The sequence below is a fragment of the Triticum aestivum genome, chromosome 5D (genome assembly GCF_018294505.1).
Source record: "Triticum aestivum cultivar Chinese Spring chromosome 5D, IWGSC CS RefSeq v2.1, whole genome shotgun sequence".
NCBI classification, from domain to species: Eukaryota; Viridiplantae; Streptophyta; class Magnoliopsida; order Poales; family Poaceae; genus Triticum; species Triticum aestivum.
In genome coordinates this window covers 45,916,641-45,929,603 of record NC_057808.1, presented here as the reverse complement: position 1 = coordinate 45,929,603, position 12,963 = coordinate 45,916,641, and the positions used below count along the sequence as shown (strand labels likewise).

The 12,963-nt window shown below is 47.5% G+C and overlaps 1 protein-coding gene across 3 annotated transcripts; it reads left to right on the top strand.

The window, feature by feature from the left end:
- Positions 1–5,109: 5,109 nt before the first annotated feature.
- Positions 5,110–7,789, top strand: LOC123124248 (uncharacterized). Of its 3 annotated transcripts, none has more exons than XM_044544908.1 (4): positions 5,110–5,295; positions 5,971–6,965; positions 7,077–7,158; positions 7,296–7,789. In XM_044544908.1, the coding sequence occupies exons 1-4, from the start codon at positions 5,266–5,268 to the stop codon at positions 7,500–7,502; spliced, it is 1,314 nt and encodes a 437-aa protein (XP_044400843.1). In that variant the 5' UTR covers positions 5,110–5,265; the 3' UTR covers positions 7,503–7,789. The 3 variants fall into 3 exon arrangements, with proteins under 3 accessions (XP_044400843.1, XP_044400842.1, XP_044400841.1); XM_044544907.1 differs by having other exon boundaries at positions 5,110–5,301; XM_044544906.1 differs by lacking the exon at positions 5,110–5,295 and adding an exon at positions 5,338–5,845.
- Positions 7,790–12,963: the final 5,174 nt, after the last annotated feature.

Below are 12,963 nucleotides of genomic sequence, written 5' to 3'. Positions count from 1 at the left end.
GGGCGAGGGCTGCAGCTGCGGGCTGGCGCGGCGAGCAGCGCGAGCGGGCGTGGCGGGCTGCTGCAGGGTGCAGACGCGCGGGCATGGCGAGCGCGCGGTGGTGAGTGGGCGAGGCGCTGAAGTGCAGGCGGACATTTTGTGTTCGGCCGCCGTGTTGGGCGCCTCCAACAACGAGCGGACGCACATGTCCATTTTACTATCTATTGCCATCCTAAACGGACGAAATTCGGATAGAATGGACCTACGTTTGGAGTCGTGCTCCGGAGTTGGCCTGACGAGGAACCCATTCAAACTCCGAATAAATAACTGTTTGGTCATCTGACCCGGTGACTTGTACCTCACAAAACTCCCAAGAACTGCTGCTGCTGGCCTGTACCTCACACATCACCATAACTGCCCGCATGCCACAACAGTACAGCACGAGGAGGAGACGAGAGACTTCACCTGCTGCAAGCAAGCAAGCAAGACTGCTGGCTACTATAGCTAGCTAGATTGAGTGGGGTTTCCAACATGTACGTACGTACGTACTACTACAAATGAAGACGTACACCTTTTGCAGATCTCTTTCCCTTGGGTTGCAAGCAAGCCAAAGCTCTGGCAGCGTGACCTGCCACTGGCCATTCGTCTGCTGATACTGTACAAAACTATGCCCCAAACGTCATGATCGCCTCTGCTGCCATTCAAATGTTGGCATAAAAGGGCACACCTAACGTATTTAGGGCATGGACACTTTGGAATGATTAGCATTCTTAAAAGCATAGCACCCCAAGCTCTAAATGATTAACTAGTCCTCCATGGTGCCATGGCAGAAGAAGAAGCATTATGTTGACTAGCAGCACTAGCTGTGGTACTAAGATGTCCCCCAATTTGAACCAAGCAGGTTTGGCGCCAAAGTCCATCCCAGGAGACAAATTGGAATTTCCCATGGCACACCTACTGTTGAAACTTATCATCCTTGGGACAAGCACTCCAATTCACATGAATATTTGCAGGATGGTGACATCAAGCGTTGGGCAATGTGACCTAAAAAAGCCCAACGGATATTAACAACTGTAAGGGCTAAATAAACTACACTACATGGGCGAAACTAACTAGAAGGAACAGGACAAGAAACCACAGGAGTGTGTCACCTTATATTAATATATTTATTTATATTAAAAAAGGTTTGGTTAGTAACAGAAATGGGTTTGATGGACAGAGGCTAATATTGTGTGTTTTTCTTAGGGAAACTGATAATGTTGTGTGTGGGGGAGGACATGAGCTGATGGCCTTGCTAAACCCAAGAGGAAAAGGTGAGGCTAACCTGTGGTTTGTGTCCTCTTAGGAGGAGCAAATCAGTTAACAAAGCAGGCTTTGCGTGGGGGTTTGGGCTTTGGAGTCTTCTCTCCCTCGCTTTTCTTTGTGGCTTTATCTTTGGGGTGTGCATGGGGTCTGGTGCTGGATAGGGTGGGCATGCAGTAGGGTAGAGGGGATTTTAGTACAAACATATAAAATAATCCAAATATTTCAAATAATTCACATGTCTCCTAGGAAATTTGAAATGGTGTGTAAATATCAGCTCCTTGAGACTCCAAGTCAAGGATTTCAGCAAGCCAAATACCTCTGAAAATACAACAACTTAAGAAATGCTTTTGTGTCATCCAGTTGCAAGCCAATGCCATTTTCGGCATTTGCACCGTCTTGGAAAATAAACTTCATAGATAATTCATACTATAACATATTTCTGAACTTAAGAAATAGAAGGATATTTTTTGAATATGTATAAATATGAATATGAATGTGTAGAGAGTGGTACCTTTTCAAGATAAATCAATCAATGATTTTACACTGCCAATTCTATTGTTGATAAAAGATGTTGTTGGTAAGAGGTAGGGTGGGCATGCTGTAGACTAGAGGGGATTTTAGTACAAACATAATAAATAATTGAAATAATTCACATGTCTCTTAGAAAATTTGAAATGGTGTGTAAATACCATCTCCTTGAGACTCCAAGTCAAGGATTTCAGCAAGCCAAATGCCTCTGAAAATACAGCAACATAAGAAATGCGTTCATGTCATCCAATTGCAAGCCAATGCCATTTTCTGCATTTGCACCGTCTTGAAAAACAAAACTTCTACAGATAATCTGTACTATAATATATTTCTGAATTTAAAAAATAAAGGGATTTTCTAATGTGTAAATATCAATGTGAATGTGTAAAGAGTACTCCCTCCGTCTAGGTGTATAAGTCACCTTACGAAAATTAGGTATTCCCAAAAGCCTTAGGCGCAATACATTAAATTCCTTCCTCGTTTCTCTCCTAGCCTCGTAGAAAAACAGGAAGAGGAGGCGCCCGCAAGGTAAGGACCACTGCATGCATCGTGGCTGGGTGTTGATTAGGCAAGAGATTAAAACGGTTTTGCATGCAACTACATACGCGGGCGTGCATGGCCAGCTCAAACGGCAGCTAATAACTAGCGAATCAATGCTGGTTTTTCTTCCGTTTAAAAAAGCGCTGTGATTGGAGGTTTCCTTGTCGAGGTGCTCCTCCTTGTCCAATCTCCAGCCACCTAGGTCGCGCTGCTCTTCCTAATATGACTTACACACCTAGACGGAGGGAGTAGTATCTTGTAAGGATAAATTAGTCAACGATTTTCACACCACCAATTCAGATGGTGATAAAAGATTAGTATCATTAATGAAAACTAAGAGCAACTCTAGGAGAGTCGCCTTATGACCCTGATTGTCATAATAATTGTCAATATGGTGTTTTGGCCCAAAATGACACTCTAGCAGAGTTGTCATATGCCTCCTGGTCGTCATAGTTTATGAAGCTCGCTCAAAATGAGCTTGCAGCCTCCATATTTGGAGGCCGTGGAGGTCCACTATAGTGCTCGCTCCAAACCCATCTGTCAGCGCGGGAGGGAAGTTCCAGCTTCTCCATCCTCGCATTGCGTGCGAGATTTGAAGCAACCTGATCTCACACTCACCATCGGCAACGGGCGCAGACCTCGCTCCCTCGTCTTCCCATGGCAGCTAATCGGATGGCCGCCACGCGACATCATCTCCTGGCTTGCGTGTGAGCAAGCTGGGAGGACCCAAGTGGGGAGTCGGGAAGCGTGTGAGCAGGTCGCCGCAACATTCTCACCGGGAGATGGATTCTTTGACCGCCCGTCGGCAGCCGCCTTCTGCCTCCCCACCTGACTCCTTAATGGCGCGTGTGGCAGCCTATAAAAAGGCCGATGCCCATCGCTCTATCATTTTAGGGTATGTTTGGTTCTTGCCTATAGCTGCCCTGCCAATATTGGCTTGCCAATTATTTGGCGTGGGATTCCAACGCCCAGGGTTGGCCAAAGATTTGGTAAGAATCTGTGAAGGAAGCAACAATGGATTCGTTGGCAGCCAAATATTTGGCAACAAACCAAACAACACATAAGGAATTTGGCATGACCAATATTTTGGTAGGGTGTGTTGGGGGCATAAACCAAACAGGCCCTTAATCCTCTCTCCGGCGCCTCTCATTCTCATCTCGACCGCCTCCAATCCACCACCTGCTTTCTCATGAATGGTGCACCCGTAGGAGCTCTGCCTCGTCTTCAATTTTGGGGATGAGGTGAGGGAGGAGCAGCTGGATCCCCTCGTCAAAGATTGGGCCAACTATGAGGTGGCCAAAGAGGCGTGGCGGCAGAAGGAGGCGGAAAGGGAGAGGTGAATTTGAGATCCCGCGCCCGCCTTGCCACCAATATCAATGGATGGCCGGCCTCGGTCGACGCCTCTGAGGAGTGGTTTGGCCGGGGAAGGACTAGACGGCTGAGGCACATTTCTGGGCCAATGGAGGCTCGCCTTGCCTCATTCTATGTTGACCGTGGTCATGGCCATATGGGAGCTAGTTAATTAATTATTTAGCATGGCTTAACTAGATTTTTGCTCCCGCTTGTAAGAATGGAATTGATTGTATTGAATGTGTTCTTCAGAATTTTTAATTCTTGGGTAGGAACCTATGACCCAATGACAGGTGCGCCCCACTTGTAAGAAAAATTATGAAAGCCTTGGCAGCCTTCAAAATCTTATGGTGCTATGGCCACTCTGCTAGAGTTGCTCCAAGGGTCCCTTCGATTGAAAGACCTTGGAGGATTACATAATCGTTAGAAATTTTTTTCTTTGTTGATTTTTTCATACATAGGATTTTTTTTCCAAAAGAAATTGTTGCATTGCATTTCAAAGGAAAATTTGCATCCACTGCAACCTCATGCGAACATTTTTATTGTTTTTCCATGGTTCAGTCGAACACACTCTCTAGGATCTGAGCGGACATGCCACCGCATTCCTCGTTTTCCTATTCCTGTGTGTTTTTATTGTCCCGCGAACAACAACAAAATACTCCCTCCTTCCTATAATATAATAACGTTTTTGACACCAACACTAGTTGTGTCAAAAACGTTCTTATATTATGGGACGGAGGGAGTAGCTCTTGATCGGTTATACCATTTTCGTGTCGTAAGAATCAGCAGAATTCAAAGTTGAATCGGAAAAATTCATACTAGTCCTACCACACGTGGGAGTAGAGCAGCTGCTGGGCGTGGCCGGACACGGCGCTCGAGCCGGAAATGCTGCGACCCGTCACGTACCGGTACCGAGATTGCCCGTGCGCACGCAGCGATCGATGATAGACAGGCCGCCGCAGAATCCACACGGCGGCCACGCTTCTGCTGTTTCGTTCGTGCTGTAAGAAGGACGAAGCTGGGCGAGGGAAAAAGAAACGCAAAATAACATTAAAAAATATAAAAATACCGTATGCCACTCGTAGAAAAGAAGACACGAGACAAGAGGCTGGAAAGATCCGGCGCGCGCAGCGTAGAAAGGAGCGACGGCACGCGCGTGTGGCATACTGTACCACGTTCGTGCGTGCAAGTCTAGCTACGAGCTGCAGCTCGGTTCGGCGTGCGCACTGCTTCCCCCCACGCGCCCCTGTCCCGACAGCGTCCGTCCGATCCGGCGACGTGTCGATCGCACGGCCCAGCGGCACGCGCTCCCCGCCTCCCTCTTCCTCGTCGCCAACCGCCACGCGCCTTCCTCCCTCCTCCGTTTATATAAAGCTCGCTCTCCCTCGGCACAGCCCGCTTGCTGCTTCAACAACCAACACCTGCTCTGCGCCGCTCCTCCCACCCCACAGAATTAACAAAGCAAATCTTATCCTGCCTTTGCTCCACTTGCAGCACCAGCATCAGCATCAACATCAGTATCAGAGAGAGAGAGAGAGTGAGTGAGGGAGGGGCACTGTCACCATGGAGTATGAGAGGATACACAAGGTTCAGGTAGCGGTAATTTTCTTTGCTCGATGTATTTATCCGTGTTCATCCATCCTTGCTAGCAGCATTTGGGTTTTTACCCACAGCAAAGATGCTAAATCCTTTTTCCATCAGAGGGTCTTTTGGGGGGTCTCCCTAGTATCTCTGTTCATGAGTTAGTAGCACTGTGTGGGTCAAAGCTGTTTCCAGCATTGGGCACTGTAGTGCATCGCCCGTTTATGGGGCTTTGGATTGGATTTGTTGTCCCATGGCCATGGGTAACATGGCAGGCACTACACTAACACTGTAGTATAGGGTCACCTTCTTTTGTTTTGTTTTTGCTTTTTCCTTCTTTCCTTTCCCTGTATGGAGTATGGCCATGCTTTGCTGCTCCATGCTCCTCAGAGTGGGGGCTCAGTTCATTCTCCACAGTCCACAGCGAGTGAGTGAGTGAGCTCAGTGAGGTTTGGTGTTGGTGGGTAGAGGTTCACTCTGCTCACACCATCGCACTCCAATGGCAGCTTCGCTAGCAGCAGCGGAGCTGTCAACCCCTCCCTCCTCTGCGGAGGAAACAAAGGCACAGATTTCTGCAGCCAATCTACCACCACAAATTCCCACACATTCATATCAGTTTTAGCACTGAAATTAACAGCATATCAGATTATGATTTGATTTGTGTGTGTGTGTGTGATTGGGATGCAGATGGGGGTCATGTCTCCGACGAAGCTGAGGATGAAGCTGCTGGGGATGGGATCCCATCCCCACGGAGCCGCCAACAAGGACGAGGCGGCCAGCAAGTCGCCGTCCAGGCTCCACGCCGACGACCACCCCAAGAACAGCCTCCTGCCGCCCCAGGAGCTCGACGAGGGCTCCTCGGAGTACCCCAAGGACCGCTCGGATTCCTCTTCCCGGTCGCGCTCCAGCGGGAGCCACGGCAGGTCTGCTGCTCACTCCGGCAATGGCGGCAGCTTCGAGTTCCACATGGAGGAGAGGGCGGCGGTGGCCGGGCTCGGCCCCTTCTTCAGGCAGGTGCCGTCCAAGTGGAACGACGCGGAGAAGTGGACCGCCGGGAGGCACGTCGTGCACTCCAACCCCATCTTCTCCAAGAAGGCCGCCGCCGCGCACGGCCACAGCGGCGTCGGCGGAGGCTGCGTGCGCGTCGCGCCGGAGTCTGCGCCGCCGCCGCCGGACGCGAAGAAGGTGAGCGGCGGCAGCGCGCTGACAGAGCTGCCGCGGTCGCCTTCGCCGTCGTCGTCGCTGTCGTCGGTGACCGGGCCGGCGAGCAAGCAGCGTCGCGACACGAAGCTCCGCACCCAGGTGAGCGCTCCGGCGGCGGCGCAGTCGTCGTCGGTGTCGATGAGGGACGTCGGCACGGAGATGACCCCGATCGCCAGCCAGGAGCAGTCGAGGAGCGGCACCCCGGCCGGCGCCGCCACGCCGTCCCTCAGCCCGCTCTGCTCGGTGCCGGCCTCGCCGTCCGCGTCGGAGCGGGAGCTGCAGATCAGGACGCGCCGGGAGATCGCCGCGCTCGGGCTGCAGCTGGGCAAAATGAGCATCGCCTCGTGGGCGAGCAAGGAGGATCGCATACGCACCTCGCCGGAGAAGAGCGCCGGCGAAGAAGACGAAGCCAAGAAGGAGGAGTTCGAAGCTCGAGCCGCGGCATGGGCAGAGTCAAAGAAGTGCAAATTTGCATCAAGGCACGAACAAAATCTCCACATATTTCTCCTGATCTTTGTGCCTGAATGTTTCATTCAAAAACACCATTTTCTTCTGAATCTTATGATGTTTTGCTCATGATGATGGCTCAGATATCAGAGGAAGGAGGTGAAGATTCAGGAGTGGGAGAACTGCCAGAAATCCAAATTCGAAGCCAAGATGAGGCATGCAGAGGTCAGCTCCCATCTGAACTCCTGAACTTGCTGCACTGTCCAGACAAAACTGTGAAACAAATCCCAGCTGTCTGTCAACAAATTCTGATCATGCATTCTACAAATTTACAGAATGTAATTGTGCAAACTTCATTTCAGGTGCAGGCCGATCAAATGAAGGCGCGGGCGAAGAACAGCCTGACCAAGAGGCTGTCCACATTGAGCCACAAGGTGGAGGGGAAGCAGGCGAGGGTCGAGGCGAGGCGGAACCGGCGGGCGGTCCGGTTGGCCCGGCAGGTGGAGCGCATCCGGAAGACCGGCCGCGTGCCGTCCCGGTTCCGGTGCTGCAGCTGGTTCCTCTGCTGAAAACCAAACAAAATTCAGATTGCCTCTGAAATGCAACCTGACTGAAGAAGTCTGAAGATGTACATGAAATTATTTGAATCAATTTGCCTAGGTGTTGCTTTGCTCTGTAGTCTGTACAATCTGAATTGCTGTGACCTGAGCTACAGTGGCATGTTGCCATTGAAAACATGAGCTAATGCTAATGGCCTGCTGACTAATGTACTGAGAACTTGAAATCATCTTTTTTTTAACTCGGTAGTGATTGTAGAAAATGGAAAAATATCGCATTTTATCAAGGAAAGATATATACTAATTGGTCAGCTCCAGGATGGAATCTGGCTTGCTTGCTGCTTTGCCATAAGCCATTTTGGTCTGGGACTGCATTAGCTCATTACAGCTCAAAATGAAAGAAAAAAGACTAGCTAACATAAAGATGAACCTTCAAGAACTCACCACAATATTCAGACTAAGACACCTTTCTCGAACTTGTAATTTTCTTCACATTTCTGGCCGCAACTTAATGTTTCCAAATTTCCTGTGAACAAATCCATGGCCTCTTTGAATCGCAGGATTCTCAAAATGTAGGAATAGGAGAAATACATGATTGAAATGACATGTCCTTTTGAATCCCGCAGAATTAGAAGACCATAGGAATTTTAGACCAAACAGTGTTTGATACAACATGAGAAACAAAGAAATTGAGCAAAGAGCTTTCAGTGGATGGAAGATTTCTTCCAAAATAGTGTGCAAAGCAATCCTTACAGACTTTTTCTAATGTTTCCATTCCTAAGGATTGAAATCCTCCAAAATTTCTATGGAATTACCTTGAATCAAAGGAGCCCTCGGTATTCCGAACAAGGTCTGGGTAGTAGTTAACAAATTATCATTCATAGGCATCCTAAGCAGGAGTCAGACAGCATTAGTAGTACCACCACATGCCTGGTGCTGGCTAATAGGGACATAGGATGGTATTTTGGCCCTTCAATAGCCTGCCCTTTTGGCATGCATGAAACCATGATTTGGTCTAACAAACTTAACAATTTAACCACCTCCTTGAATCATGCTAGCTGACATGGAGTTTGGCAAATTGAGAGGTCAAACCCTACAAATAGGACAAAATCTTTGACTTGCACACGATGAATCTAACCTTATGGAATCTGGCTTGCTTGCTGTTTTACCATGAGTCATCTTGGTCTGGGCTATTGGGGATTAACAAGCTTTCTAGGGCTTATGACAAGTCTAGATTGGGAAAATATAAAAATTTCAGAGGCAAAACCTGGAAGAAGCCGACCAGAATATTTGGACTTGAGACCTCTTTTGAAACTGAAGACTATCCCTCCCATTTCTCACGACAACCTAACCCTTTTAATTATTATTATTTTTGCGGGAAAAACATTTGATCTATTCATCAACTGTTATGATAGTACGTAGAACACAAGAAGTAATACAAATTATATTCAGGTATGTAGATCACCTAACGACGACTACAAGCACTGGAGTGAGCCGAAGACGCGTTGCCTTCATAGCCCCTTGCTCACCAGAGTCAGGCAAATCTTGTTGTGCTAGATAGCCGGGAAGTCGTCGTGCTAAAATCCCACAGGACCAGCGCCGCAGAACAACCGTTGTCGATGAAAAGAAGCGATAAGAAGGATCCAACTTATAGACACACGAGCATAGACGAACGAGGACTAGATCCAAGCAGATCCACTAGAGGCCAACGCCGACCGAATCTTGCGATATTAGCCTGAGATAAACCTCCACACACCCTTCGAGACCATAGACGCACCATCGTGATTATGGCTAGGCGGAGAGAACCTTATTCCATCTTCAGGGAGTCGCCACCTCCTCTCCTTGCTGAGTAGGACACAAATCCTAACCAAACAAAAAATACCTAAAAAACAAAGCCCTCCGCCAACAAGGGTTGGATCCATCATGTCTCCATGGCCCCGAGGCCACAAAAGACGAGGCAGATCGCGGTGCCGCTGACGGGAGACAGGGAAACTTGTCGCATGTTTGCTTCAAGTCACCAATGAAGGGGTACTGTAACACCTGCCGTTCCCCTTTCAAATTTCATATCTCTAAACCGTTGATCTCCAATTATATTTAATTCTCTCAACATGTAACCTTCCATCTCACTAAATGTGCCACATTAACATCCACTAACACTATTTTTAGCCCATGTAGACCCAATTTAATTTTTGCAGCCGCTACTGCCCAACGTACATGTTAGAATTAATGGGCTAGGCCCATAGCAATTTCTGAAATCTCAAAGCCCATGTGTAAAATGGCAAGTGGTGGTGCTAAGTTTAGTCCCACCTTGGAAGTTGAAGAAGAGTTGGACCTCTTTATATAGTGGGTTCTCTCCACCACTCTAAGTGGTGTGTGAGAAGAGAAAGGGAAAACCACACGCGCGCGCTCGCTCGCCTCGCCTGGCCGGGGCGGGGCGCATGCGACATGCGCGTGAATGGTCCGCCGAAATCCGGTCCGTCTCCTTGCAGGAGCGCAGCTTCCTTTTGCCGTTTTATTTTTATGTCTTGGCAGACAAGTTTTTGATTTCTTGTCCGGTAAGTATACGAATTAGAAACCGAGTCGGTTTGGGATTGTGGTCGCGACACAATACCGCCTCTGGTCCTAATATATATACAGCTACCGGCTGCGGCCAGAGACACACCGAAAAACACCTAGGGTTTTGCCTCATCTCACAACTTGCGCCGCCATCGTAGTCTACTCCATCCCAAACGCCGGCGTGCATCGGCGCGTGGGAGAGCAAGTCTCCGGAACCGTTCGTCTTTGCGATCCTGCACCGGGAGAGGACGAATTAGGTTTTTGGGAAGCGCTGTGCGCGACTGCTCAAATTCTTCATCACGGGTCGTCTTCCGTCCAAGTCGGGCGGTGCTACTCATCGTCGTATTCATCGCCGTCAGCAGCAGATCGTCGCCAACATCGTCATCAACACTGTCGCACCCATAATAGCTAACGATCAGTACGTCCAACATCCTCTGTTCATGTCTGTTTCTACAGCTATTGTTACGTGTTTGCTGCTGTTATGCATGTCTTGCTGTTCTTCTAGTTTGCTAGATTATTGCATGCTAGTATCTCTTCTAGTCATGAATTATTTACTGGAATTGATCATGAACTTGCCTAATATTCCAACAATCCAAAAACCTAATTATAGGCAATTTCCTGAGTTAACTATGGCTGGATTCGCTGATGCACTGAGGCCGGATAAGTTTACCGGTGTGCACTTTAAGAGGTGGCAGGTGAAGACCACGCTCTGGCTTACTGCTCTGAAAGTTTTCCACGCTAGTGTTGGTGCTCCAGAGGGAATGACCGACGAAGATCGGAGAAAATTCCAGGAAGCCAATACTATGTTTGTGGGATGCATTCTGAGTGTTCTTGCTGACCGTCTGTGTGATGTGTACATGCACATAAACGACGGAAAAATTCTGTGGGATGCACTGAATGCAAAATTCGGTGCAACAGATGCAGGCAGTGAACTGTACATCATGGAGAGTTTTCATGACTACAAGATGGTGAATAACCGTTCTGTGGTTGAACAAGCTCATGAGATACAGTGCATTGTGAAGGAACTTGAACTCCTTAAATGTGTTCTACCCGACAAATTCGTGGTTGGGTGCATGATTGCAAAGTTGCCTCCTTCATGGAGGAATTTCGCCACAACTCTGAAGCATAAGAGACAGGAGATATCAGTTGAAAATCTAATTGCATCTCTTGATGTTGAAGAAACAGCTCGGGCTAAAGATACCACTGAAAAAGGAGGTGAGGTTCAGCCTACTGCTAACATGGTGCAGAGGTACCCACAGAACAAGAACAAAGGGAAGAACAAACCTGTTTTCAACAAGCCTACCAAGACTACTACCTTCAAGAAGAAGAAGTTCAACAAGGCTGAGCTAGAGTGCTACGCCTGTGGGAAGCCTGGACACTTTTCCAAGGAATGCCCTGAACGTGCAGACCGCAGAGGGAAAACAAGCTCCAAGACTGTCAACATGGTGACCGCTAGCAATACTGATGGGTATGGTAATTTACCTATTGTGCTTTCAGTATTTCAATCATCTTCGTGGTGGATTGATTCGGGTGCTAACGTTCATGTGTGTGCTGACATCTCCCTGTTTACTTCTTATCAGGTCGCAAGGGATTCTTCCGTCCTAATGGGGAATGGGTCACATGCTTCTGTTCGTGGCATTGGCACGGTGGATCTGAAGTTTACTTCGGGAAAGATCGTGCAACTAAGGAACGTGCAGCATGTCCCTACTATGAACAAGAATCTAGTTAGCGGCTCCCTTCTATGTCGAGATGGATTTAAGGTAGTTTTAGAGTCCAATAAAGTAATCGTGTCAAGATTTGGACAATTTATAGAAAAAGGCTATGAGTGCGGAGGCTTGTTCCGCTTTTCCCTTTCAGATTTTTTGCAATAAGTCAATAAACCAAATTTGTGCTAGTGTTAATGATGATGCAAGTATTTGGCACTCTCGTTTATGTCATATTAATTTTGGTTTAATGTCTCGGCTATCCAGCATGAGTTTAATTCCGAACTTCACAGTTGCCAAAGGTTCTAAGTGCCATAGTTGTGTGCAATCTAAGCAACCTCGAAAGCCTCATAAGGCTGCCGAGGAGAGAAACTTGGCACCTCTAGAACTCATACATTCTGATCTTTGTGAGATGAATGGTGTGTTGACAAAAGGTGGAAAGAGATATTTCATGACTTTGATTGATGATGCGACTAGATTTTGCTATGTTTATTTGTTGCAAACTAAAGATGAAGCATTAGACTACTTTAAAATCTATAAAGCTGAAGTTGAAAATCAACTAGAGAGAAAGATCAAGCGTCTTAGGTCCGATCGTGGTGGAGAATATTTTCCAAAAGTTTTTGATGAATTTTGTGAGGAACATGGTATTATTCATGAGAGGACGCCTCCCTATTCACCTCAATCAAATGGAGTGGCCGAGAGGAAAAACCGCACATTGACTGACTTGGTGAATGCCATGTTAGACACTGCTGGTTTATCTAAGGCATGGTGGGTGGAGGCTCTATTGACTTCATGTCATGTCCTGAATAGAGTTCCCAACAATAATAAAGAGAAAACCCCTTATGAGGAGTGGGTTGGGAGAAAACCATCACTTTCTTATTTGCGCACTTGAGGATGTTTGGCAAAGGTCAATATTCCTATTCCTAAGAAACGCAAACTTGGACCAAAGACAGTGGATTGTGTCTTTCTAGGGTATGCTCAACGGAGCATTGCTTATAGGTTTTTAGTGGTAAAATCTGAAGTACCTGATATGCATGTTGATACTATAATGGAATCTCGTGATGCAACATTTTTTGAGAACATATTTCCTATGAAAGATATGCATAGCATTGCTAGATTTTCTTCTGAGATAATTCCTGAATCTAGTACAACTGATGAATATTTCGAACAATCACATGAGGAAGTCCTTGAGAAGGATAACAATGAAGTTCCTA